Source organism: Lissotriton vulgaris, chromosome 6, assembly GCF_964263255.1.
Source record: "Lissotriton vulgaris chromosome 6, aLisVul1.2, whole genome shotgun sequence".
NCBI classification, from domain to species: Eukaryota; Metazoa; Chordata; class Amphibia; order Caudata; family Salamandridae; genus Lissotriton; species Lissotriton vulgaris.
In genome coordinates, this window is record NC_141694.1 from 329356569 (window position 1) to 329381360 (window position 24792).

Consider the following 24792-nt stretch of genomic DNA (forward strand, 5'->3'; position numbering starts at 1 on the left):
ATCTTTATAGTTGAAAGTTGCAGGAGATAAGAAGTCTGAGATAGCAAAAGCTACCCGAGGGCTGTGTTTGACACATCAACTGGAGATGGAAATACAACCCATCTTTATTGTTCAGAAAGACAAAGGGGATCTTTCACTTAGCCAAGTCTACAAACCTCACCAACTTTCTTACCTTTACCCTGAAAACCATTAGTAATAAGGTATGGAAAATAGGTTTGTTAACTAACAAAAAACATGTTACAGAGCAACTACTGTTAAGTGCGGGAAACCACATTAACTTACTGGCTAATCAGAAGCAGATCAATCTCCGCAGGATCTATCAAGTCAATATATGGGAGTGCGTCCATTCCTTCCAGTCCTGGGTGGATCCCACAATCCAACTGAAAAATAAACAATGTGAAAGGTAGATTTTGGATGCAGTTTTAATAAAGACATCAATAAGTTCTCCATCTCTTGGTGAAACGGAACGTTATCATACAACATCTCACTAAATTCTGCTCAAGACTGCTCTCTACAGAGAACACCTCATCATAACAGCATTATGATATTTAATGAACATTATCTTATCTGCACTGTGAGTCATCTGGAGTGCTAGTGTGTGGAATGGTTTTGAAACCTGGCAAGTTACTGAATCAGTGCAGAGTGATGTTGGATTCATGAAAGCGTGACGTTATAGTCCAATTTCAGGCTATTTGGAAACGATCAATTAACTGTCCATGGTATCCGCAAAAGACAAGGTGCATAGCGGCTGCCAAAAATCTTTAAAGATATCCTCTATTAAACCTGTGCAGGTTAGGTCGCCATTAGTTTACTCAACAAGTCCCTGGAACTAGGTGCACTCACACTTGAGCTGTAAACCTTCTAAATCAGACCTCTCCTCAAACAGAAATACCTCGCCCCAACAAACTAAAGGACCATATCAAATGGGCTGCACTTAGGAAAGAGAGTTTACTCAGCTCTCCAACTTTACAGAACATTATGGCTTAATGTCAGACCAAAGGTGCAGCTTCAGACGAGGCAGAGGCCCAGATCAACCATAATATCCATCCAGGATGATCTAAAACTTCCAGTGGACAGAGTATCTGATTTGGTAGTTCTCGATTTATCAGCTGCATTGGACAATGTCCACCACCACATGCTACTACAAAGTCTAGGAATCAGAAAATGCTCTAAAATGGATTGCCTTTTATCTCAGACTAAGCATAGCATACGTGCCACCATTCAAATCACCGTCTCACCCTCAACACTTCAGAGTTCCTCACTGGTTCATCTTATCTCCTCTATTATTCAACATCTACCTACCCAACGTAACCAAATCTGATTAAATCATGCAACCTCACCTTTTACAACTATGCAGAGGACACCCAAAATCACATTAAAAATTGATAGCCCTGAAGGCATACACAAGTTCACAACTTGATGACTGCCTCCATGCCATAAACACATGATATGAAGAATAATCATCTAAAGGCTGAAAACCACAGAGACATATTATGACCCATAAACACATGATATGAAGAATAATCATCTAAAGGCTGAAAACCACAGAGACATATTATGACCTGCAGACAATAGCAAAAGTACTGTCACATGGCTTAAGGAACTTGAAGCCCTTCCAAAAAAAATAAAAATCAAGAGTAGTTAGAAACCTAGGAGTAACCATGGTCTTTGCCAAAAACCTATACTTTGGTGCACCAGCATTCAGCATACGCAAAACACAATTTACCTAATACACTGCAGCAAAGCTTCTCCACCTTAACCCAAGAGAATGCATTACTCAAGTCCTGCAGTCGATCTACTGGCTACCTATAGCTAACAGGGCAATGTTCAAGGCACTTTGCATTGTCCACAGAGCCTCCCAAGTTACCTACAAGTTAAACTCTAGCAACGCAAATCAAAAAAGAACACTGTTCTCCAGACTTGCACCACAAATCCATCATGCCACCGTCCCATAAGAGATCCGTGGGACGCACTGCTTTCACACTACAAGCCACGAAGCTCCTCTTGAACTCACTACCAGTCAACATAAGAGGCGCCCAGGAGCATATACACTTTGGAAGGCAGTTGAAAGCATGGTTATTTTCTAATGACTGCATCACCCACATCCCGCCAACAGAATCCAGAAAACAGTCGCACCCTCAAGTGCAATTCTAACTTTACAACCCACAAATTGGAAACAACTCAACCAGCAAACTGTTTTTGGCATGGAGGCAGGCTAAGAAGGGCTGACCTATGGTTAGCTGTGGCATTATACTGCTATGTACATGCACATATACCAGTTATGGCCCACAGTAATGCCAAGATCATAAAATGTAATGGTCAGCAGCAAACTGTAACGTATACCTCTTAAATTCACACAATGCATCTGCTATGTGGATTTTCCATCACTAGCACTGTACAGCCAAAAAAGACTAACATCACCAAATAAACAAACATGGAATAAATAATTAAAGAGATCGGTCACACATTGCTGGACAATTCAGAGGGCTTTAATGTAGTCCACCACTGGATGTCCCAAATGTATATACACAATCGGACTGCTTCTTTACAACTCAAAGACTCAGATACGAGATGGAAAAAAAATGCCCATGGCCAACTATACACAAAATCTCAGATTGGAAAACCCATTGCAATAACCATTCAAGCAAACTTTATGATTTGAAATAACATTAAAGGGACCTGCAAAGCTGTTCAAAAATACCAGCATAATGAAAACTATAAAGCCATATAACTGTGCGTCAGTCTCACACTTGATAAAGTCAAATAAAACTTTATTCGGGCACTAATGATCCTAAAAGCACAATTGCACACCCCAAGAGTAAAATAGTAAAAATGTATACAATACTTGATAAAAGGGCGAACCCGATTATTCATCTACAAATTTCCATGTGTAAATGACAAAGCCCTATTGTATATTAATTTTAATAAAAATATAAAAAACTTCTACAGGTCAAAACTACTACACCTTCTTAGACCTGGATAAAGTACATTCAGTTACAGTACTAACACATGATTAAAAACAATGACCACTGCAATATAACAATTCTAGGGACAAATCAATGAGTGATCACATTTTTTTCCTTCGCCGTAGGGCTCCTGTTAAGAAACTCACAACCTCGAAACATACCAAAGGTGAGGATAAAATTTGCAGATATATCACACTATCATCCATCACCCTGCTATGCGCTGAATCCCATAACACAATAAATGCACCTCAGTGGTCATCATTCAGGACATGAAAACACTTCTCACATAGAATCAAAACAAAAACATCCTTCCACCAACACACACTACACAGGGTAGTCATGTAAGCCAGCTCTTAAGTGCCTCACAAAGGGTTATTAAGAGTTATAAAAATGCTGCAATACAATACATAGATGTGTGAACATGTCAAGTCTGCCCCATCAGCAAATTATTGCTTGCTTATTTGCTCTATATTTATACTGTACTTCACAGCTTGATGTAGGGGGTCAAAGTGTGTCAGTTACGCATAGTAGAGATTACCCAATAAAACTGGTACTGTTTATTGACTGGGAATGACCGAAAGACCAAATAAACAGTAGAAGAGATCAAACTCTAATTTCGGGTAACGGTATTAGTTTTCCCTCATCCTTGCTTCATACAGTTGAACTATCCACCAAGCCTTGAGATGACAGGCTGGTCTACATTTAGTGGAAAACAGATTGTCTGCTGCCTACTTAAAAAGGAAAGGCACTTCCAATTTAGATTGATTATTTAAGCAGATTTAAGATCAAGAGAACATGGCCCAAGGGCATTAGGATAATTTATAACAAGAAACAAAGTAGTATTGATACAAGAACAAAACACGATAAACTAAATCATAGTTAAAACACATGTAAACGAAGAGCCAGAATGTGGATGGGAGTATAAGTCAAGGAAAATGACGATAACTAGGGGAAAGCACAGATTGCACTTTGATGAAGTAACCTACAAGGGGAAGGAATAGTAACTATAGAAAGTTTACACAAAATAGAAGAAAGGAAGCACCTTTAAAGAAGTACTAGAAAAGAATGTTAGGATCCTTCTTTAATATAGCAAGGGGTTTGGTTGTATGCAAGGTTGGTGCAACTGAGCTCCAAGTTCAGGTCACACTGTGAGAAAGACATTTTGCGTTTCCTGAATGCAAGAGATTCTTGGGGAAAGCATTCCCATGCTGCTAAGACAGCACTGGCAAACTGACCGAATAGGTTTGTTAGTCAGGTATTAAGAAGTTACTGTGTGAATAACCAGGAGCGTATGTGTTCTTAAAAATGGATTTAGCTTCAAAGAGTAGACATTGAAGCCTAAGTAAGATCAGGGCTATACCAGTGACAAAAAGAACTGCTGCATGCAGCATTGATAACTAGGTGTACCGTGTCCCATTCACTGAAACACCTTGAACCCTAGTTCAAACAGAACCTTTCAAATACTTCTTCTATGGAAGTTTGAGCTAACTTTTAAAAATTATTTTGCAGCATTAACATTTCGTTCAGACATTTCATCACTTGTAACTTACCATTATTTTTCTTCCCTTGAACTCCAGGATGATACATGATCTTCCCACTTCTTGCCCTGCTCCACTGAGGAAAAAATAATCATAATTTAATGTACGAAATGTTATGGAATCAAATAAAGGTAAATTTACCACACAGTACATTGTTGGCAGCTATGCAGTGAAGGTTACAATGCAGATTCAATCTTAAATTTCTTTTCCAGCTACCAAGCATCAATGGCATTGGTTTGCAATTGCCAATGTCATTCTTTCTGTAGAAAACTGTTGCTCACAATGGCATAACGTGAAACTGGGAACAGTCTAGGCAGTGACCCTGCATAATTGATTTACAGTTGCAAGACAAGGTAGTGGCAGTTTCAGTGACATGGAGAAGATGAGAATGCAGAAAGCAAAAACTGGCTATAGAGGGATGAGGGTATCCCACTGTTTAAAGTAGCATTCCTCTGCTGGCACAGTCTCCACTTTAGGCTCCGGTGGCTGTTGGACTGCGGAAGTGTCAAGGAGCAAGGTCCTTGGTCACAGAGAAATACTAATTCACACCCGACTAGTATCAAACATTTTTTTTGAGTCTGCATGGTGAAGGACATGGTCTCAAACCAAAGAATGATATTTAATAAATCACATGTGTACGTGTAATTATTCCAATTGACAGACAGATGTAATTACCGAGTAGTAAAATGGCAGTCCTGCTTAAAACTGCTGTCACATTAAAGGTGTAGTAAAGCTGCTGAGAAGTGCTGGTACAGTCCCTTCTAAAAATACAACAAACTTCATGAGAAGAGTAGGTGATTAAAAGTATGGTAGCCTTGATGATAGGCGGTGGCACTAATGCACTGGTGTCTAAATGGGTTTCTGACTTTAGAGCTAAGCGAGCCAATTAATGCTCAAGCCTAGCTCAAAGAAATGCAAGGCTCTAGCTCAGCTGAGGGCCCTCTGTTGCGTTGAGCTGACAATTAGCAAGCTTGGTCCCTCTCTGACAGAGCAAATCTCATCTAAAATCTTTTCTTCATTCTAGCTTACAGGCTGTATCTGAACTCTAGCTCTTCCCTGGCTGTCCTTAGTGCACTGCCCCCACTCTTGTAGACAACTTTGTGTACTGTGTCTCCTTATGTTAACAAGATTTATAAAGCGCATGGTAGCTCCAACAGTAGGGCTTTACCTTGCGCTACACCATTAATTTAGGGTACCTAGGTTGCAAATAACCACGTTTTGAGCAGTTTCCTAAAAATAAGATGGTTCTGTATTTCTCTTAGGTATGTTGGCAAGCTATTCCAAAGGGCCGGGTCAGGCCGGAGAGGAGCAGCCTCCAGATCTTCTTTTAAACTGTGTAGTAAAAGCCGGGTTTAAGACAGCCTCAAGATGGGTAAGATAGGTTGCATAAGTACAGAGAGAATGGGGGTTCCGTATATATGATCTTGTGTGCTGTACTTAAACTTCAAACTGTATGTCTTTTTCAATGGGCAACCAATTAAGTTTCTGAAGGAGTCCAGAGATGGAACAAAATTTAGGGAGAGAAAGCACTTATCTAGCAGCAGCAATTTGGACAGATTTTAGGATCTTAATAATGGCTCTCTTGATGCCTAGATACAGAATGTTACAATAGTCCAGGCGCGATAGTATTTGAGACTGAATAATCAACTGCCGAATTTGAGATTAGAAGAAACCAATAATTGGTTTGAGTCCTCTTAGAAGGCCAAAGCAAGTACCAGCAAGTGTTCTATCTAGGGTCTTGAAAGAGTGTATCGTCCATCCAAAAGTCCCAATTTTTATTTTTTTGATACTCATCTTTATTTATTTTTTTAGATCAAACACAGTAACAGCACAAAACATTTGGTGTTTACTACAGGCATTGACCACCATCACCATATATGGGTACATACCAAGCATTAAATAGAAGCACCTTCTTAACTCGCTGGCATTACACCAGCAGCTAAACGGGGGGGGGGGGGGGCATTTTGCTACTGTTGGGGGTTTGGCTTGTGCCCAGGAGGCGGCAATGACTCGTTTGGCCACCGAAGTCCCAAGAAATGCTTTGTCTGTTTGCGAGCCATCCAAGCCGTCCATCAACCCCAGGATAAGACGTACGGGATCGTGGGGAACCAGCCAGCCCAAGACCTGTGTGAGTTCTGCTTCGATCTCCGACCAGTATGGGGCAAGGCTAGGGCAAGTCCAAATCTTATGATAGAAGTCTGCTGGTGCACGGCCACAGAGTGTGCAGTTTAGGGAGGGACGGAGCTCCGCCCTGTGGAGGCGAGTTGGAGTGATATACGCCGTGTGGAGATAGTATAGTTGAATAGGATGAAGTCTGGCTGAGGTTGTGATGGTCTTAGGGTCCATGAGGGCATTACGCCAGGCTTGCTCTTACAGAAGACCCCCCCCCCCCCCCCCCCTCCCAGCGGGTCCTAAGAAGGTTGAGTCGTTGGTCCGTTGTTTACCAGGGATCGGTATATTCTGGAGACCCCGCCTCTCCCCAGATTCCCCATCATGACTTGGGCCTCAAGTGGGCTGAATTCTGGCAGGGACGTACCTGTTGGAATGTGTGTGTTTAGAGCGTGGGGAAGCTGTAGCTATTTATAAAACTGTGAAGCGTGTAATGTGTACCGCCCCTGATGGTCCTGATGTGGTCGCCCGCTCATACATAACCCAGCAGAGAGATCCCTATGAGGTCCCATTGCTTGAACCCAGAGAGTGTTGCCACCTCCATCAGCCATGTGCCCCGCCAGAGAGGTGTATGTTGGCTCAGTCGCCTTTCCCAGCCTGTGTGCCTCAGAGTCATATGCCATGCTTCCAGGACTACCCTGGTGATAGGTGGGATTGCTGTGGGTATGGGGCGTCCATACAGGTATGCTTGAATCTGGGAGAGTTCCATATCTCTGAGTTACATCATGTAGGCTGAATTGGACCATCCCCAGTGAACCAGTCTGGAATCGCGAGGAGCCGAGTAGCCAGGTAGTATAGATGAAGATCGATCATACGCATACCTTCGTCGAAGGGTGGGATCCTGCAATGGGCTAGAGCAAAGCGGGGCCTCGCCCCTCCCCACAAAAACCTTATAATAACCACATCTAGCTCCTTAAACCAAGTGCGCGGGAAATGAAAAGTGGTGTTTTGAATGAAGTATAAAAAACCTGGGAGGACCATCATTTTAAACTGTGCTATCCTCCTGAGAGGGTTAAGGGGCAGGGTTTGCCAACGCTCAAGATCTGTTTTTGCCCTACTGACCAACGGGGTAATAATATTCATTGCCCATTCCAGCTCCAGAAGCAGGGCAACCCAAATCCCCAAGTATTTGAATGACTGTCTCCTGATGGGGATGGTGGACTGCCAGTTGAAGCACTCCCTGTAGAGGTGGAGGGGCACCAGTGTTTATTTCGCTTGGTTGAGTCGGAGGCCTGAGACGCTTTCAAAGTCTTGCAAGACCTCAAGGCATCCAGGTCCGAAATTGTCCGGATCCGACAGGTAGAGCAGGACATCGTCCGCATATAGGGAAATGTTATTGTTGTGATGGGTTCCCCAGTTCCAGCAGTCAGATTGGAGACCTTGGCCTGCCTCCTACATCGCCAGCGTGAATAAAAGGGGCGAAAGGGGACAGCCAGTCGTGTGCCCCTCTGAATGGGGGAAGGCCTTGGAGAGGGTTCCATTGGTCAACACCCTGGCTCTAGAGTTGGAGTAAAGGACTCTGACAAGGCGCCGAACTGCCGCCCCAGACCCAGCAGCCGCAAGTCGTCTTCTAAATAATGCCAATCCACTGTGTTGAAAGCTTTTTCAAAGTCGACAAGGAGGAGTGTGAGATAGGGTGTAAGAATATGGCGGTTGGCCAGGGCAAGATGGAGGCGTCGTAAGCAGTGTCTGGTGCTTCTCACCGGCATGAAGCCGCATTGGTCCGCAAGGACAATCTTGTGGAGAAAGGTACGAAGACACTGAGTCAGGATCATGGCGTATACTTTTATCTCTATTGATCAGAGAGATTGGACGATAGTCCGCACAGCTAGGGGAGGGTGGCTGGGTTTTAGAGATAATAACAATGGTCGCCACGTCGGTCTCAGAAGGGAAAGAGCCAACCTCGGCCACATGACGGTAGAGGTGCACAAGATGGGGAACTAACAGGTCTCGGTACGACTCATAGTATTTTTGAGGGAAACCATTGGGCCCTGGTGTATTCCCAACTTGCAATAGGGAGATAGCGCTGTGGATCTCCTCCGAGGTAATGGGGAGGTCTAAGACAGCCACCTCGTCCCTTGTGAGGCGAGGGAGCCGGACGGCCACTCTCACCGAACACCTCTGGGAGGGCTGCCTCCGGTGTGCGAGCGGAGTAGAGCAGGGCGTAATAATCGGCAAATGCCTGTGCAATTTCAGGTGAGGTGTGCTGGGTGCAGCCTGAGGGGTCTTGGATTTCAGGGACAATTCTGTTGGCGAGAGGGTAGGAGATCAGTCTATGCAATAGACTTCAGTTTTTGTCTGCCCATCCATATATTCGGGCCACGGACGAGCACCTCAACATCTTGGCCGACTCCAGGGAGATCTGTTTGATCTCCTCTTGAGTGACCGCGAGGTGCCTGTCCCGGAGAGCGTCAGGGGTCTCAGTTTGGGAGCTTCCATCTGCATGGCCTGCGCTTCAAGGAGTGTCAGGCGGTCATTTTTATGCCAAGCGTTGCGCATTTACCCAAACCCTGGCCACGCCACGGATAGTAGCCTTACTTGCCTCCAAGAGGGAGCCAGGGGAGGGGACCGATCCAGGATTGGTGAGGAAATAGTGATGCAGTTCTACCTTTATTGCCATTTTAATTTCTTAACCTTGCAGGAACCACGTGTTTAGCACCAGACTGCCCGGATTGTGTCGGAGGTCCCACCCAGGTGCATGGACAGGGCAGAGTGGTCGGAGATTCCCCGGGAAAGGATGACTGCATTGGATACCCTGTGGCACTCAGGAGGATCAGGTCAATGTGGTAATGCATACTTTAGGCCGCTGAAGTAGGAGTGTGTTGGATGGTTCGGGGATTCCAAGATCCTCGAAACGTCACACAAACCAAATGGTGGCCACCCAGTCATCCAACTTTTTTGCATGGGCTAATCTTGTTGGGGAGGGAGTGCCTGTCGCGTCGAGCCTTGGTTGCATAACGGCATTGAAGTCACGCCAGTCTGCCCTAGGGGTAAGGAGGAGAGTGTGCCCGTGAGATGCTGTAAAGTGGAGGAGAGCGTGGCGGGTGGGACATATATAGACGCCAGGTTAAGGACGTTCCCTTCTAGCTTCCCGGATATAATCACAAACCTGCGCTAGGGATCCATCACGACTTGGCTGGGAGTGAAGGGAAGTCCCCGCCGCACTAGGATTGCAACCCCTCAGGAACCTCGTTCGAAGCCAGAGTGCCACAAGTGATAGAAACCGTATCACGCGAGGAATAAGCAAAAAGTACCAATTTTTTTTATGGATGATGTGTTTTGTGAAAGTTCCAAAGCCTTCTGGCCGCCAGTGTTTCCCCCCCCCCCCCACCTTCCAGGTCTGGGCATGCTTCCCAAGCAGAAGGATCTCAATTTTAATGGCGTTTAGCTTAAAGCAGTTATTTTTCATCCAACTGGCCACTGCAAGAATGCATTCCTAAAACGTAGGTCTTTTGTCACATGCACAGAAAGAGTAACAGGAAGCTGCGCATCACCCGCATATGAAAATGGAGAGACCCTGAAGGGCTTCACAACCTCTGCCAACGGCCTAACAAATAATAAAAAGAGTGGGAATCAATGAAGAGTCCTGTGTTCCAAGGGTCTCTGGGAGGGGGCTAACTATGGGGAAATGAAGGTTTGAGTTCTCTCTATGGGTATGCTTCTTGTTGGTAAACCCTCGAGAGTCCAAAAATGTTGTTCCCTCATAGGTTCAAAGGAAAAATGCTGCTATAATTAAAGCGGACCGTGTAGTAATTTAAATAAATACAGTAGTCAAAGCGTGCAGCGTGCTGCAATGTCGTGGGTGGAATAGGGGAAAAGCATTAAAGAAAACAGTGCTCACCAACTTATATAGCAGACCATCTAACACCAGTAACAGGTCCAGACTTTTTGGGAGGTAACAAATGCAGACAAGGCGGTACCATGAAGGGTCTAACAAGCCTGCTAATGACTGAAACCAGCGTTTACGAAGGACAATGACACAAGCAAATTAAAAATATGAGCAGAGAGTGGGTGGGGATTCAAAGCCATACTCCTCTCAGCAGCGCATGTGATGACCAGGCTTGACCTAAAAAGGGCAGTAGAATGAATTCATGAAGCTTTAAAACTATTTCAGGTTTTAGTGGGTCAGTGGGAGAGCCAGATTTCACTTGTTTGCACAGTCAGCTCTGTGTCACAAAAAAGTTGGTGAGGAATGTTGAAACAGTCTCTGTACACGCTCTTCTTACCTTTAACACCCCCTCTTCTCTCCCTCTTTGCCCCCTCTTCTCTTACCCCCTCAGCCCCCCCCCCAGGCATAACCATGACATGTGCTAACAAACATTCCTGACCCCAGACTCCTCTTCTCAGCCCTGCAAAACAATCACGAATGAAGAACAGCCAAAGGCACTGCATGTGCATTTGACCTCGCCCTAATGCATCCCTATGTAGCCACCTCCATCCCCCAGGGGCCCTTCCCTTGAACAGTCTCCTTCACGCTCTACTGGTATTCTGCATTGCAGTTAGCAGAGCTACAAGCTAGGTATGTTATGTACAAGCTAACCTGTTTTAGGTTTAAACCAATTACAACTGATAAAACCCCACCAAAAGGGGAACAGCCATCAGTGTAAACAAACACTGAGAAACAGCTGCATAACCACAAATTAAAGTACCATTAACAGAAAGGAAAGTGAGAGCGACTGAGTAATTCTTACTTCTTTCTGAAGAGGCCAACACAAAGTAATTTTGGTATGCAAGATAGCAGCAAGACATACTGATCTAAGATTATTGTGCTTGAGATTTCTGCTTTAGGGATGTCACTAAAATATTGTTTGTTCTTATTTTTGTTTCTTCCAATTGTGTGCGCTTGGATTAAAGGTTTAGGGTTTAGAAGCATTTTTATGGGGTAATCTGATTTTATAAACTGTAGAGAATCTGGGAGTATTAAAACCATATTTGATCTTTTGGCAGTATTTAAGTATTTCAGTGATTGGTAAAATGACTGGCTCCTAAGAATCTTGGCCAATATGTACTATCACATTGACCCACAAACACAAATTGTTTGTAACATCAGTCCCCTTTTGTAACATGTCACTATAAATATATAGTCCACTGCAAAACACCCACAAGCTTTAAATATTCAATGCAAGATGTAATGGCAGGTACCTGTGAAAAGAATGCTGTTGCCATCCACGTTGAATAGTGGTGAAGACGTGACCAGCCTTTCCATATACCAACAAAATTCCTGGCGGCAAGCTATATATGTGATGCCTTTAGCTAATCCTAGCTTTTTACCCAACTGCACTTTACTGCTGGGGTTTTTAATGCCAATGGTTACAATGTTCACAGAAAAATTTCAAAGCATATAATATAATGTGAGGTCTCCTAAAAGGTCAGGACTGACTTAAGTGAAACATTTGCCATGGGGATACTTGTCAGCAACGAATGTCCACACAACAGCTGCACCCCCTTAACGTACCCAGACAAAAAGTGCAGAAAAGCAGTGGCAATCATGCTTCAAGTTTTGTGTTTAAGGACTACAAACTAATATGGGTAGAGGAGTTGGCCGAACGGCTAGGGCCGACCTCAGACCTGGGGAACCAGGTTTGAGTCTCTGCAATGACGCTGAATATCCTGTGATTCTGGGCAAATCACGTAATCTACCTGTGCCTAACAAAATGAATGTGTCCTCATGTAATCCAACTGGTGCTATGTAAAGCGCTCTGATACCTGATTCGGGTCAAGTGCACGCTATATAAAACTCTGTTAAATAAAAAAGAATCTGGTGTAATTCAAACTTTTAAAGGTTTCACAGGTATTATACTGTTCAACGGGTAGACCACCCCTACAATGTCATAATATTCAGTAAGGAGTATGCAATTGTTACCCAACTATGTCCAGGAATTTGTTTGTTACAACATTTGAATATAGCACTCTTTACTTTTGTAATCCATTAATAGTCCTGTAAACAAGACAGTGATTGTGAGAGGTAATGGATTGTAAGTGAAAGTGCAATGCATCGACTTTCTACTCTTAAAACAGTCTTACTTAAATCCAGTTGGCACACTGCCAATTGTATGACACTACATACTCTATATCACTTATCAAATATGTGCCTTATATCCTGCACTGCAATAACAAACACCATGCTTTGTAAACACTGGATAAAACTGTTTTTGCCTCTTTTAGGGGATAGGCAAACAAATAAACACCGATTTCAAAAGTGTGGAAAACACTGAGAAACTACCACTAAAATTCACACAAAAATAAACAATTACAACAGAACAGCCAATTTGTGTAGCTCTGTTTAATTTTGCTTATCGCAAAATGTCATTTTAGGGGGAAAATATGTGGCACTGCATGAGCAAGCCCACAGCTCGTTGAGGTGTTCTGCTGTCTAGCATACGCCAGTCTAACTTTTAGTCTGTGGAAGGTAGCCCAGCCATCAGAGGCCTCTGAGGTCATCCGCAGTTTCTACGTCATTCACAAGTGTCACTGCAATGCCTGGGGAATAAGTGAGCAGACAATAAGGGCAGTTCTTGGGTAAAAGGGCTATAGTGTCCTCTCAGCCACAGGGGACAATACAGTGCCAGTAAGGGAAGAGAAAGTCATCAGGGAGCAGAAAGATAGTATTATGCGCTAATAACACGCTTTTGGCACCTTCCCTCATTCTTTCTCTCCCACTCATTCTCTTCCTACATGATTTATTCCCTCATCACTAAATTCTTTTGGCAGGCCTCTCTTCTCTGATGGCAGGGAGCCTGGTAATTGAGGCCGGATAACTGATCTATTATTAAGCCCTGTTCTTCAAACACCACAACCCCTCTCTCTCTCCAGTGCCTTCTCACCCACCCACACACAGCCTACTAATGTACTCTAACTACCACCTCCACCTCAACCTCACCCCCATCACTGACATGGCCAGTGCACACATCATCAATGATACTGTCCTGCATGTACATTTAGTTATACCTAAAGGAGCTCATAGGCAGACCACAGCGTTGGCTCGGCACAGCAGTAAATTCAAATACTGTTAAAACAATCCGGCCCTTCCCTTGTTTCCTCGACAAACACCAATACATTAATTGCTGCTGACCTTTTGCATGAGATTACTCCCTTGAGGAGGGGGGTGGGTTTGGGTGTCGGAATGACTGGGCTAATACCACCTAACTGCTATCCACGTAATGTTGCTGCGGTCTGTTATGTAGCTACTGTCCACAATATTACGCATTCCTATTATGTTACTGCTGCTGCCTGTGCTATATTATGTAGCGGTTGTCTGATGCATTTCTGGTTTGAAATGTTGTTTTAGCTTGCTAGCTCAGCTCGGACATTTGGTTTATAACTAGGCAAAACCCCTTGCTCTGCTATTCTCATGATCTCCATGGTTTTTACAACTCTGTCAGAATTAAATTTTTAGTGTGCAAAGGAGGAGGTTTCTGTTATTGTAACATACCACCATTCCTCTATTAATACCACCTTCAGGGCTTTAATTGGGCCTGGTCAGTCCAGGTCTTAGACCTGATAGTGATTAAAAATGAACATTGAAACTGGTCCCTATGTTCATGTCTCTACCCAGATTGGTAAAATCACCGATACATTTCTGAACAATGAATGTAAAAAAATCGGGAACGCGAACCATGTTAACAGTTTCGTTTTCTGGATAAATTACATATGTTAAATACTACTAGGAAATGCAAGATTAAATAAGCTATTTCCAGGATGTTGTGCATCTATGTATTATAGAGCATCTTATTATTATTGAATAGTCCATACTTCGAACTGGAGTCACCACGACCGAGAGCTCTACAGTTCAGGCTGAAGGCAGTGAGATATTTTTATAGTGCCCGTCAGTGTGTCAAAAGATGTTCAGGATACAGGTTCTCCAGCCCTTGGAGTCCCTGTGAGCCATAGAAAATGGTCAGGTATTCCAGTTGTAATTGAGATTCTGTTCTAATAAAGTACACAGTTGTCAAAATATTGACGAAGCAAAATATGCTGCTTTGCTTACAGGTGGGTGGATGTGTTGTGTATTTTGAGGGGGTGGGGGGTGATGAAACGGGAAATAACATTCAGGAGAAAGTGAAAAGAGGGTGAGTATTTTAGGTCCACAAAGATCAAATATAGGCTGCCTCCCTCCATTGGAGGGAGGCAGCCTATATCTAATCTTTGTGGACCTAAAAATCAGCCTTTGACCTGGTCCCTAGGGATAAATTGTTGTCCATATTGTTACACTTGGGTATCCCCCTTTACCTCTGCTATCAGATAAAACGGCTCTATGAAAACAACTATGCCCAAGTTAGGTATGGTAAAAATGGTGAGCTTACCGACCTCATCCCAATAGACAGAGGGGTAAGGCAAGGATGTGTCCTGGCCCCGACCCTCTTCTGTTTATTTATTAATGGTCTGGTGGAGGCTCTGAATGCTGGGAAGTATATAGACGCCCCTAGGCTTGCGAACAACAGGGTCTCGGCTCTGAAGTTCGCCGATGATAACTTCTTATTATCCAAGTCCCCAATGGGAATACAGAGGGCCTTGGATATTTTTCATCTATTCTGTAAAAATAGGGGTTTGGAAATTAATTCATCGAAGACTAAATTTATGGGTGTTAATGGAGGTAACACTACGTGACCAAACCCTCTTTTACATGGGAAATAACTAGAGAAAGTGTCTGTTTTTGATTATTTAGGCCAATAATTTCCGACAAAATGGAGTGGACCGCACAAAATAAAAAAAGGCCAGCTTAAAGCTGGCACAGACAGATGGGGGATAGCAAAGATGTCTGGGAAGTGCATACATAAAATGGCTGGTCCAGCAATGGAAATTTATAAGGCCCAGGGTAGGGGAGCGGCCTTATTTGGGGCAGAAATTTGGGGTCATTGAGTATGTGATCATTTATCTAAAAATGAGAACTCTTTTATTGGTCAGCTTCTAGATCTCCCTAAAAGCACACCTTTAATGCCGCTTCGTATGGACCTTGGGGTCAACCCAATTGCAGAGGAAGTTGCCCTAAGGCCTCTTCTCTACTGGAGACGTATCTGGAGTACTCCAGAACTTGAGTCCTTCAGACAAGAGATGAAAGAAGTTGTAAACTAAGAGTTGATAAAATCCCCTGGCTGTCCTACATTAAAAACACCTTGGCTGCTATGAGGATAGGAGACCTATGGACTAGCGCTGAAGAAACTAGCATGACAACTCCCAAGAAGGCCTTGTCAAAGATCTTTAGAGAATTTAAACAATCAGATAAAGGCCAATTCCGACGCCGGGGTACTGACCCTATCTTTTTTAGAGGTAAAAGACCAATACAAGCTGGAATCTGTTCTTGATGTCATACAACCCCCCTTGCAAAAAAACTGTACCTGCAATTCAGGTACGGTGTACTACCATTGTGCGTATTCACAAGTAAATGGGGAAATACTTTGACTCCGGACTGTCCATTCTGTGCAGATAAACCGGAAACAGACCAACATGTTTTATTTGTCTGCCTGGCATACAAGAAGGCTAGACACCGATGGTAACAACAGTTGTGTCGGAACCTTGGGAAGAAGTATTGCGCGGAGGCCTATAGGATCCTAAAATATGATACCAGTCTGCCCGTAGTGTACTGAGTTACTCGTTACTTATTTTCTATGTGAAGTGTACGGTCATCCATTTTAAAAGCTGGGTCTACTGGAGAATTCTAGTCTTTAAACGCAAACAAAATGTATTAACGCTTTTTTTAACTATCTTTTTAAATGTTTTACAAATATTAACTCTGAACTAGGGCCTTTTTATATTTAGAGCTCTTCTTTCTCTTAATGTTGCAATGCACGCACACTTTACCTTTGCAAGAATCATGTGTGCAAATTATGCTGTAATACTTTTTTATGTGCTTTTATGGCCATAAAGGCCAAAATAAAGAATTTTTTAATTGAAAAGAGGGTGCTGAAGAGGAAAGAGATAGAGTAAACTTAACAGGAGTGACAGAAACTCTGAAGACCACTACCCCTTCGACAGGCCTCAGTAATGTTTAATTTACGGCCTCACAATTTCAGAATATATTCAATATTTACAACAAAGAGAGGAGGAGCTACGCTAGCAACCAAGATTGCCGCTTAGGCTCCCGGCTCCTCAGACCTCCGTCTTCAGCCAGATAATCCTGTTATATATCCTGATCAAATGCTCCACCTCCGAGTAGATGAACTGATGCTGAGTCTGATGATGCAATCCCGGGAATTTTATCGCCCCGATTGACGGAGTTGTGTCGTGCTTTGGTTTTCGACCTAACCCAGCTTGTGAGCCAGGGCCTTGCGTACTGGCCCAGCAGGGTTACAGTTGAACAACATTGGCCGTGGGACTCAGACAGGGTCCGGTCTCTTGCAGTGGAGGTTATCCTGGCCCGATTTTGATGGCGTTCATTTGGTCTAATTGGTATTGAAGGAGTGGTGACAAGACTCGTCTGTGACTGTGGGGGGAGAGGGGGGGGGTGGGGAGTACCCGTCCCGGCGATCCGGTTTCCCTGTCTCCCTGACTGGGGCCCTCGCTCGCGGAGGCAAGATACAGATCGAAGACTTCTGGTTGATAAAACACCTGTTGCCGTCCGCTCCACTCCTGTCTACTTCCCCAGAGGGATCCGGCGTTCCGGGGTGCACGTTTTTGTTTGATATAGAACGAGCGGAGATGGAACGGACGAACTGTGAGCCGTCCTTGAAGACCGTACTGGCCGCCATTGGGGCGCTTCATCTGCATCTGGAATCCATTGCTCACAAAATGATTGCCAAGATCGAAAACGGGCGTCCGAGTCCGGGCTCTGATCCATCGCAGGAACTACAACGAACTGAGTCTCCCACAATATACATGGTAATGGAGGATGAGGGCCCCGTGCAGGAAGAAGTATTGATGCCCTTGGTTAGTGTGCAAATGAGGAGTCGTGGACATGGTTTCTTGACAGGAACGCAGCTTCCACCATCGCTACCGATCGGAGTAGATCGATTTGGTTCTTTACTCCTGGGGACTTCTATTTCGGACTATCGGAAGGCAACAACGTCTTTTCCCTCCCCAGCGATTTCATTACATTCATGGCGGAAACAACAGTTGGACTTAATGTCAGTGAGGGAGATCCTATGTGTGGCTGCTACTTTCAGGGAGGTGGGAGCGCACCAGACACGCCCCAACGAAATTACCTTTAGCATGATAGTTCATGTAGTGCATTACTTCTCGCTCAGTTCAATTCAAAGTGTTCATAGCCAGTGCTGTATTATTAGTTTCAATTTGTATCCCTAGACACGTGTTTCAGGATTCCTCAATCGTCAGTAGGGAAAAAAAGCAAAGTTCATAGGTTGCAGTGCATGCTGCCTTCTCTCTCAGGACCAGTTCCACTCACAGCATGAAGGTGCAGGCTCCCGAGCTCGTCAGCTCACAGGAATTTGATACTTTCAGGGAGGTGGGAGCGCACCAGACACTCCCCAACGAAATTACCTTTAGCATGATGGTTCATGTAGAACACTTTGAATTGAACTGAGCGAGAAGTAATGAACTACATGAACCATCATGCTAAAGGTAATTTCGTTGGGGCGTGTCTGGTGCGCTCCCACCTCCCTGAAAGTATCAAATTCCTGTGAGCTGACGAGCTCAGGAGCCTGCACCTTCATGCTGTGAGTGGAACTGGTCCTGAGAGAGAAGGCAGCATGCCCTGCAACCTATGAACTTTGCTTTTTTTCCCTACTGACGATTGAGGAATCATGAAACACGTGTCTAGGGATACGAATTGAAACTAATAATACAGTACTGGCTATGAACACTTTGAATTGAACTGAGCGGGAAGTAATGAACTACATGAACCATCATGCTAAAGGTAATTTCGTTGGGGCGTGTCTGGTGCGCTCCCACCTCCCTGAAAGTATCAAATTCCTGTGAGCTGACGAGCTCGGGAGCCTGCACCTTCATGCTGTGAGTGGAACTGGTCCTGAGAGAGAAGGCAGCATGCCCTGCAACCTATGAACTTTGCTTTTTTCCCTACTGACGATTGAGGAATCATGAAACACGTGTCAAGGGATACGAATTGAAACTAATAATACAGCACTGGCTATGAACACTTTGAATTGAACTGAGCGAGAAGTAATGAACTACATGAACCATCATGCTAAAGGTAATTTCGTTGGGGCGTGTCTGGTGCGCTCCCACCTTCCTGAAAGTATCAAATTCCTGTGAGCTGACGAGCTCGGGAGCCTGCACCTTCATGCTGTGAGTGGAACTGGTCCTGAGAGAGAAGGCAGCATGCCCTGCAACCTATGAACTTTGCTTTTTTTCCCTACTGACGATTGAGGAATCATGAAACACGTGTCAAGGGATACGAATTGAAACTAATAATACAGCACTGGCTATGAACACTTTGAATTGAACTGAGCGAGAAGTAATGAACTACATGAACCATCATGCTAAAGGTAATTTCGTTGGGGCGTGTCTGGTGCGCTCCCACCTTCCTGAAAGTATCAAATTCCTGTGAGCTGACGAGCTCGGGAGCCTGCACCTTCATGCTGTGAGTGGAACTGGTCCTGAGAGAGAAGGCAGCATGCCCTGCAACCTATGAACTTTGCTTTTTTTCCCTACTGACGATTGAGGAATCATGAAACACGTGTCTAGGGATACGAATTGAAACTAATAATACAGCACTGGCTATGAACACTTTGAATTGAACTGAGCGAGAAGTAATGAACTACATGAACCATCATGCTAAAGGTAATTTCGTTGGGGCGTGTCTGGTGCGCTCCCACCTCCCTGAAAGTATCAAATTTCTATGTGTGGCTGCGAATTACAATGACTCAATGTTTGTGGCTTGTCCCAGACTGCACTCTATCGAACTCCCTTCGTACTTTGACTTTTCTGGGGTTGCGATGGTGTTACCAGTTATAGTTCGCACGGAAGATCAGAAGGGCCAAGGATGAGATTGTTTGTCTAGATCTGATTTCGGGGCTTTGGAGGACACGGGATTTGCTACCATATTGCTTGCGGGAGATTGGGCGGTGCTTAACGTCTCCCCTGTTCTGTACTGTTTATAACAACTGAATGTCTTTTGTTTACTATAGGGTTGTTCGTTTCTGGCCAAGGAGGTAGGGAGACCGGGAGCCTGTATGAAACTCTCCTCCTCCACTCTTTTCTGTTTTTAGAATTAGTTAGTTGAGGCGACAGGCACACTGCTAGTTGGGGTTAGGCAATTGCCATATGCAGGGGTGCAGGGTGAGAGGATGGGTCTATTGTTTTGTTTTTGAATTCGTTTTTATAGTTTCATTTTCTTCTACTCTTTCTTTCAGTTTCCTTAACAATGTGGGGTATTATCCTGATTTAGTTTATATTCTAATGTCTGGAGACCGTACTTCAGTTAATTATCCTGATTTCTAGGTGGACAGGATCTGAGGGCTTGCGCCTACGTTGGGTTGTAGATTGAAATGTCGTAAATCCTGTTTTATAATTATTAGCGCAGGCGTCTCAGCTATTCTTTTATTGCACCGTATTTATCCTGTTTCCTTGTACCTGCCCACCTTATTATTACGTTTGAATGTATGGCACCGGGTATGTCTGTTTCTTTTTCTTGCTTTTAAAAATATTTATAAAAAATAAAAATATTTACAACAAAATCATTGTTGTTACTCTTATCTTAACAGCTAGTAGTAAACATTAACAAACCCAATAGTCTGAACTGGTTTTCGGTTATGTCAGTTGTTGTGTTATATATTTGGATACAATAACAAAGCTCACAAACACCAAAATACCGGTTGTTATTAGTCAGGGGTATTAAAAGCAATATAAATACAATTAAAATTCTGATAATAAAAGACCTACATAAATGGTGGCTGCTAAACTAAAAGCAAATCTCGACTGCTAAAAAACAAGTCTAGCTGAACTCACAACTGCCAGAAGAGCAACTGCAGAGCCTTGCTGTTTATGTTTTACGGAAATTGTACATGCACAGGCTTCCACACGTCAAGTCATGCATGTTAAAACCTCTTTAACAACCCCACCGCCGACACCAACGACATCACTCCATCTCAAGACCTCTGCGACTCTCTAGCCTCGTTCTTCCACAACAAAATCGCTGACATACATAACAGCTTTGGTGACCAGTCCACCCCCCTCACCTCCAAACCAAAGCCCCCCTCCGACATCCTTTGCGCCTGGAACCCAATCAGCACTGAAGACACCATCCGCTTGATGAACACCATCCACTCCGGATCGCCAACCGACCCATGTACCCACCACATCTTCAACAAAGCAGACTCCATCATCGCACCCCATCTCCGAGATGTCATCAACTGCTCCCTCAACACTGCTACCTTCCCGGAAAGCTGGAAACATGCCGAACTCAGCGCTCTCCTGAAGAAACCCGCAGCAGACCCCACCGAACTTAAGAACTACCGCCCATTTCGCTCCACCCATTCCCTGCCAAAGTCATTGAGAAAACCGTCAACAATCAGCTTGCCGCCTTCCTCGAATCTAACGGCTCCCTCGACCCATCACAGTCCGGCTTCCGAGCCAAACACAGCACCGAGACCGCCCTCATCGCAGCCACAGACGACATTCGAACACTACTTGACAACGGAGAAACAGCTGCCCTCATCCTACTGGACCTCTCCGCAGCCTTCGACACAGTCTGCCATAGCACCCTGATACAACGCCTCAGCAACGTCGGGATACAAGGAAAAGCACTGGACCGGATCATCTCATTCCTCGCCGGAAGAACCCAGAAAGTTCGACTCCCCCCCTTTCAGATCAGAGGCCTCTGAAGTCATCTGCGGCGTACCACAAGGATCTTCACTCAGTCCCACCCTCTTCAATGTATACACGAGTCCCATCGCGCGCCAACACAACCTCAACATCATCTCCTACGCAGACGGCACCCAGCTGATCCTCTCCCTCACCAAAGACCCAAACACCGCCAAAACCAAACTACACGAAGGGATGCAAGAAGTAGCAGAGTGGATGAAGAACAGCCGTTTAAAACTGAATTCAGACAAAACGGAAGTCCTCATCTTAGGATCATCCCCCTCCGCTTGGGACGACTCATGGTGGCCACCGGCACTGTGCATCGCACCCAAACCAACGGACCACACACGTAACCTGGGATTCATCCTGGACTCCTCCCTCTCGATGACCAGACAAGTCAACGCCATCTCATCATCATGCTTTAACATCCTACGTATGCTCAAAAAAAATCTTCCGCTGGATCCCCACCGAAACAAGAAAGACGGTCACCCAAGCACATGTCACAAGCCGACTGGACTACGGAAACACCCTTTACGCCGGAACAACAGCCAAATTACAGAAAAAACTCCAACGCATTCAGAACGCCTCAGCCAGACTTATCCTAGACATCCCCCGCCAAGCTCACATATCCGGTCACCTGAAAGACCTCCACTGGCTCCCCGTCAACAAAAGAATAACGTTCCGTCTACTCACCCACGCACACAAAGCCCTCTATGACCTAGGACCCAAATACCTCAACACGCGCCTGACCTTCTACACCCCCACCCGCCAACTACGATCGTCCAATCAAGCCCTCGCCGCGATTCCACGCATCCAAAGATCCACCATGGGAGGAAGATCCTTCTCCTACTTAGCGGCCAAGACCTGGAACTCTCTCCCCACCCACCTCCGCCTTACACAGAACCACCTCTCCTTCAGAAAACAACTCAAAACATGGATATTCGATAAGTAACGCTTCCCCCCACCCTCCCCCTCCCCCCCTTCTCCCCCTCCTCCCCTTCTCCCCCTCCCTCGAGCACCTTGAGACCCTCTGGGTGAGTAGTGCGCTATACAAATTCTAACTTGACTTGACTTGGTTACAGGCATGCAATTATGAGCTGCTTATGAGCCTCTTATCAGCTACTGCTTTTCATGCCCCTTCAACTGTCTGACAACCCCCTGTTGGTGCCTCACTCACAGCGGCCTGATGAGCAGTTGATCGCTCTCCTCGGCGGGGATCATCACCTCCGCTTTTCTCTTCACCGACATTTCATCTGCGCTTGCACCTCCTTTATACTACGGGAGCCGGCTGCAGTCTGAGCAGGGGAACTCAAAGCCGGAAGAAGGACTTCTGTATTTCCGGTAAGACTCCAAACTACTGGCAGAAAGACACTTCCGGTAGCGCAGTCGAGCGAATGGACTACATCGAAAGCTAAAAGGAACGATAGAGCGTAGGAGTGAAGTGTAGAGCGACGCCTGGTGACAGAGCGTGTCATGAGAGGCTTGTAGACTCTACCTGTCTGTCAAATCGCCAGCAGACTTTAATCTGTCCGGAGATGCATTGGAGGCGGTAAGAAATAACGTCACGGGGCTGAGTGGAGAGGGCGGAATGTTGTTGGAATGCCGAAGGCTATTAATAATATAGAATATTTTCGATCGGGACGTATGCGATAATTCACAATTTCCACATAAAAGTACAGTACTGTTGTTATAGGATCTCTGACGTTACTGTCCGAACCAGCATCGTTACAGGACTGTTCTCCCAAACTCCAGTTGTCATCCTGGAACATAGAACACCGTCCACAGGCAATGCATTTTGAGCATCATTTCATCTCTTCTCCAGTCTATCCCCCTGTACCGCTACTTGCATACACAAGACACTCCATCACCCTAGCTAGACACGTACAAAAACAGGACAAACCACTAGCCTTCTCACTTTTTTCATTTTCGTACACACTTATACTTTTGGTGATTATTAGTGACGTGATGGCCGGATGGCCCCCTCAACGTTACAAATTAGAAACCCACAATGTTACAAATTTGAAACTCACAGAGGAGGGAGTGATTGGGCGTCAAAAAATGATCATCACTCCAAACTTCTATAATTTGCGATGTTATTGTTGATTTGACATGTCTTAAACCCAGTACTGAATATTGATAGTAACGTGGTGTGTGCCTTGTGTGGAAGTTCCACGCCAGTTAGTTGGTCGGCTGGCTGGTGATGGAGGACCACGACCTCGCTGGCTCAAGGAAGCCTTTTTAAACAGAAGGGGTTTGGGAGCACACTGCCTCACATCACAGCACAGTTTGCCCTGTGGGATTTTTCACCATCAAAACTCTGTTGCTGAAATTGAAAACAGAGGGATACTGAATATTCATCTTGCCTGTGGATGAATGAAGAAAAATGCTTACACAAATCCATCACTGCCCATCTGATGAAATTTGGAACAATATTACAGCAGGAATCGGTACCATGGGACAACAAGGAACTAAATAGCATTAATTTTCTGCAGGCCCCTTACCATTCTCAATTTCCACTAGGTTGTTTTAATCCCATGACCTGAAAGTTCCCTAGCACTTCTTTTAGACTGCCCTTCTCAGTCATTTTATCAGTAGGTGCAGTTACTCTGTTCTGCGTCACAAGTAAGCTTGTACTGAGTAGTTCGGGAATACAGTGGATTTGCACTGTCTCTTCATTTTTGATTTATACGATTTCTTTTCTTGAAAAATCCTAAACCTCCTTGTTCACAATATGTCTCAAATCTGAAGGTAAATCTTCTGTAAAAACTGGGAGCATTTCAACTCTGGACTCTTGTGATTTATTTTAAAGCAGAGTCTTCATCATTTCTCTGAATCACAACACCATCTGTTGTACAGTAAATTACACAATTTCATTTGCAGAGCAAATTACATCCCAATAGATTGAATTAACTTTTTTCACTGATTACGAACTCGTCATTATTCACTATTGGGCCAGTTTTACTGTTACATTAGCTGACTCCTTATTAGTCACTAATTGTTAAAATTACCCAAGAGAGGTAGGTTGGAAACCATTAACAGTGGAGCAAGTAGCACTGTTGGCAGTCAAAAATGATACTAGATTTACTTCTTTTTCCACAAAAGGGCCATTCTGGTCTCTCTAGTGCTACACCAAGCATGCAAGCTTCTTCCCCTCTCTGGCACCATCATTGTGCAATCTCGCTTTTCTAAAAACTGTGAATGTACCTGCATATTGTGAGAAGCTGGTAGGGCTGGGGCAGCTGCCTGCATTATCCCATTTTGTGTCATTGATTAATATTCTGCTGCATTTGGGGAATCTTTTGCGACTCACTCTAAAACCTACCTGGATTAAACCTACACACTTGTTTTCACCGGCCTATCTTCCCATGGATTTGGCACACCATTTTTAATTTGTACATTATTAG

General features: G+C 44.6%; 2 protein-coding genes across 2 annotated transcripts in view; one reads left to right on the forward strand and one right to left on the reverse strand.

Moving 5' to 3' along the window:
- CPSF3 (cleavage and polyadenylation specific factor 3) overlaps positions 1-22751 on the reverse strand; it is a 258178-nt gene extending 235427 nt beyond the window's left edge. The window contains exons 1-3 of the mRNA XM_086926362.1: positions 22566-22751; positions 4517-4580; positions 283-380 (exon numbers count right to left, since the gene is read on the reverse strand). Coding sequence (XP_086782488.1) covers positions 283-380; positions 4517-4580; positions 22566-22636 — 233 coding nt within the window. The 5' untranslated portion in view covers positions 22637-22751. The remainder of the gene's footprint in view (positions 1-282; positions 381-4516; positions 4581-22565) is intronic.
- The window catches only part of ITGB1BP1 (integrin subunit beta 1 binding protein 1), a 327961-nt gene continuing 325913 nt past the window's right edge, over positions 22745-24792 (forward strand). Inside the window, exon 1 of the mRNA XM_086926363.1 lies at positions 22745-22937. The gene's annotated coding sequence lies outside the window, so the exon portion shown is untranslated. The remainder of the gene's footprint in view (positions 22938-24792) is intronic.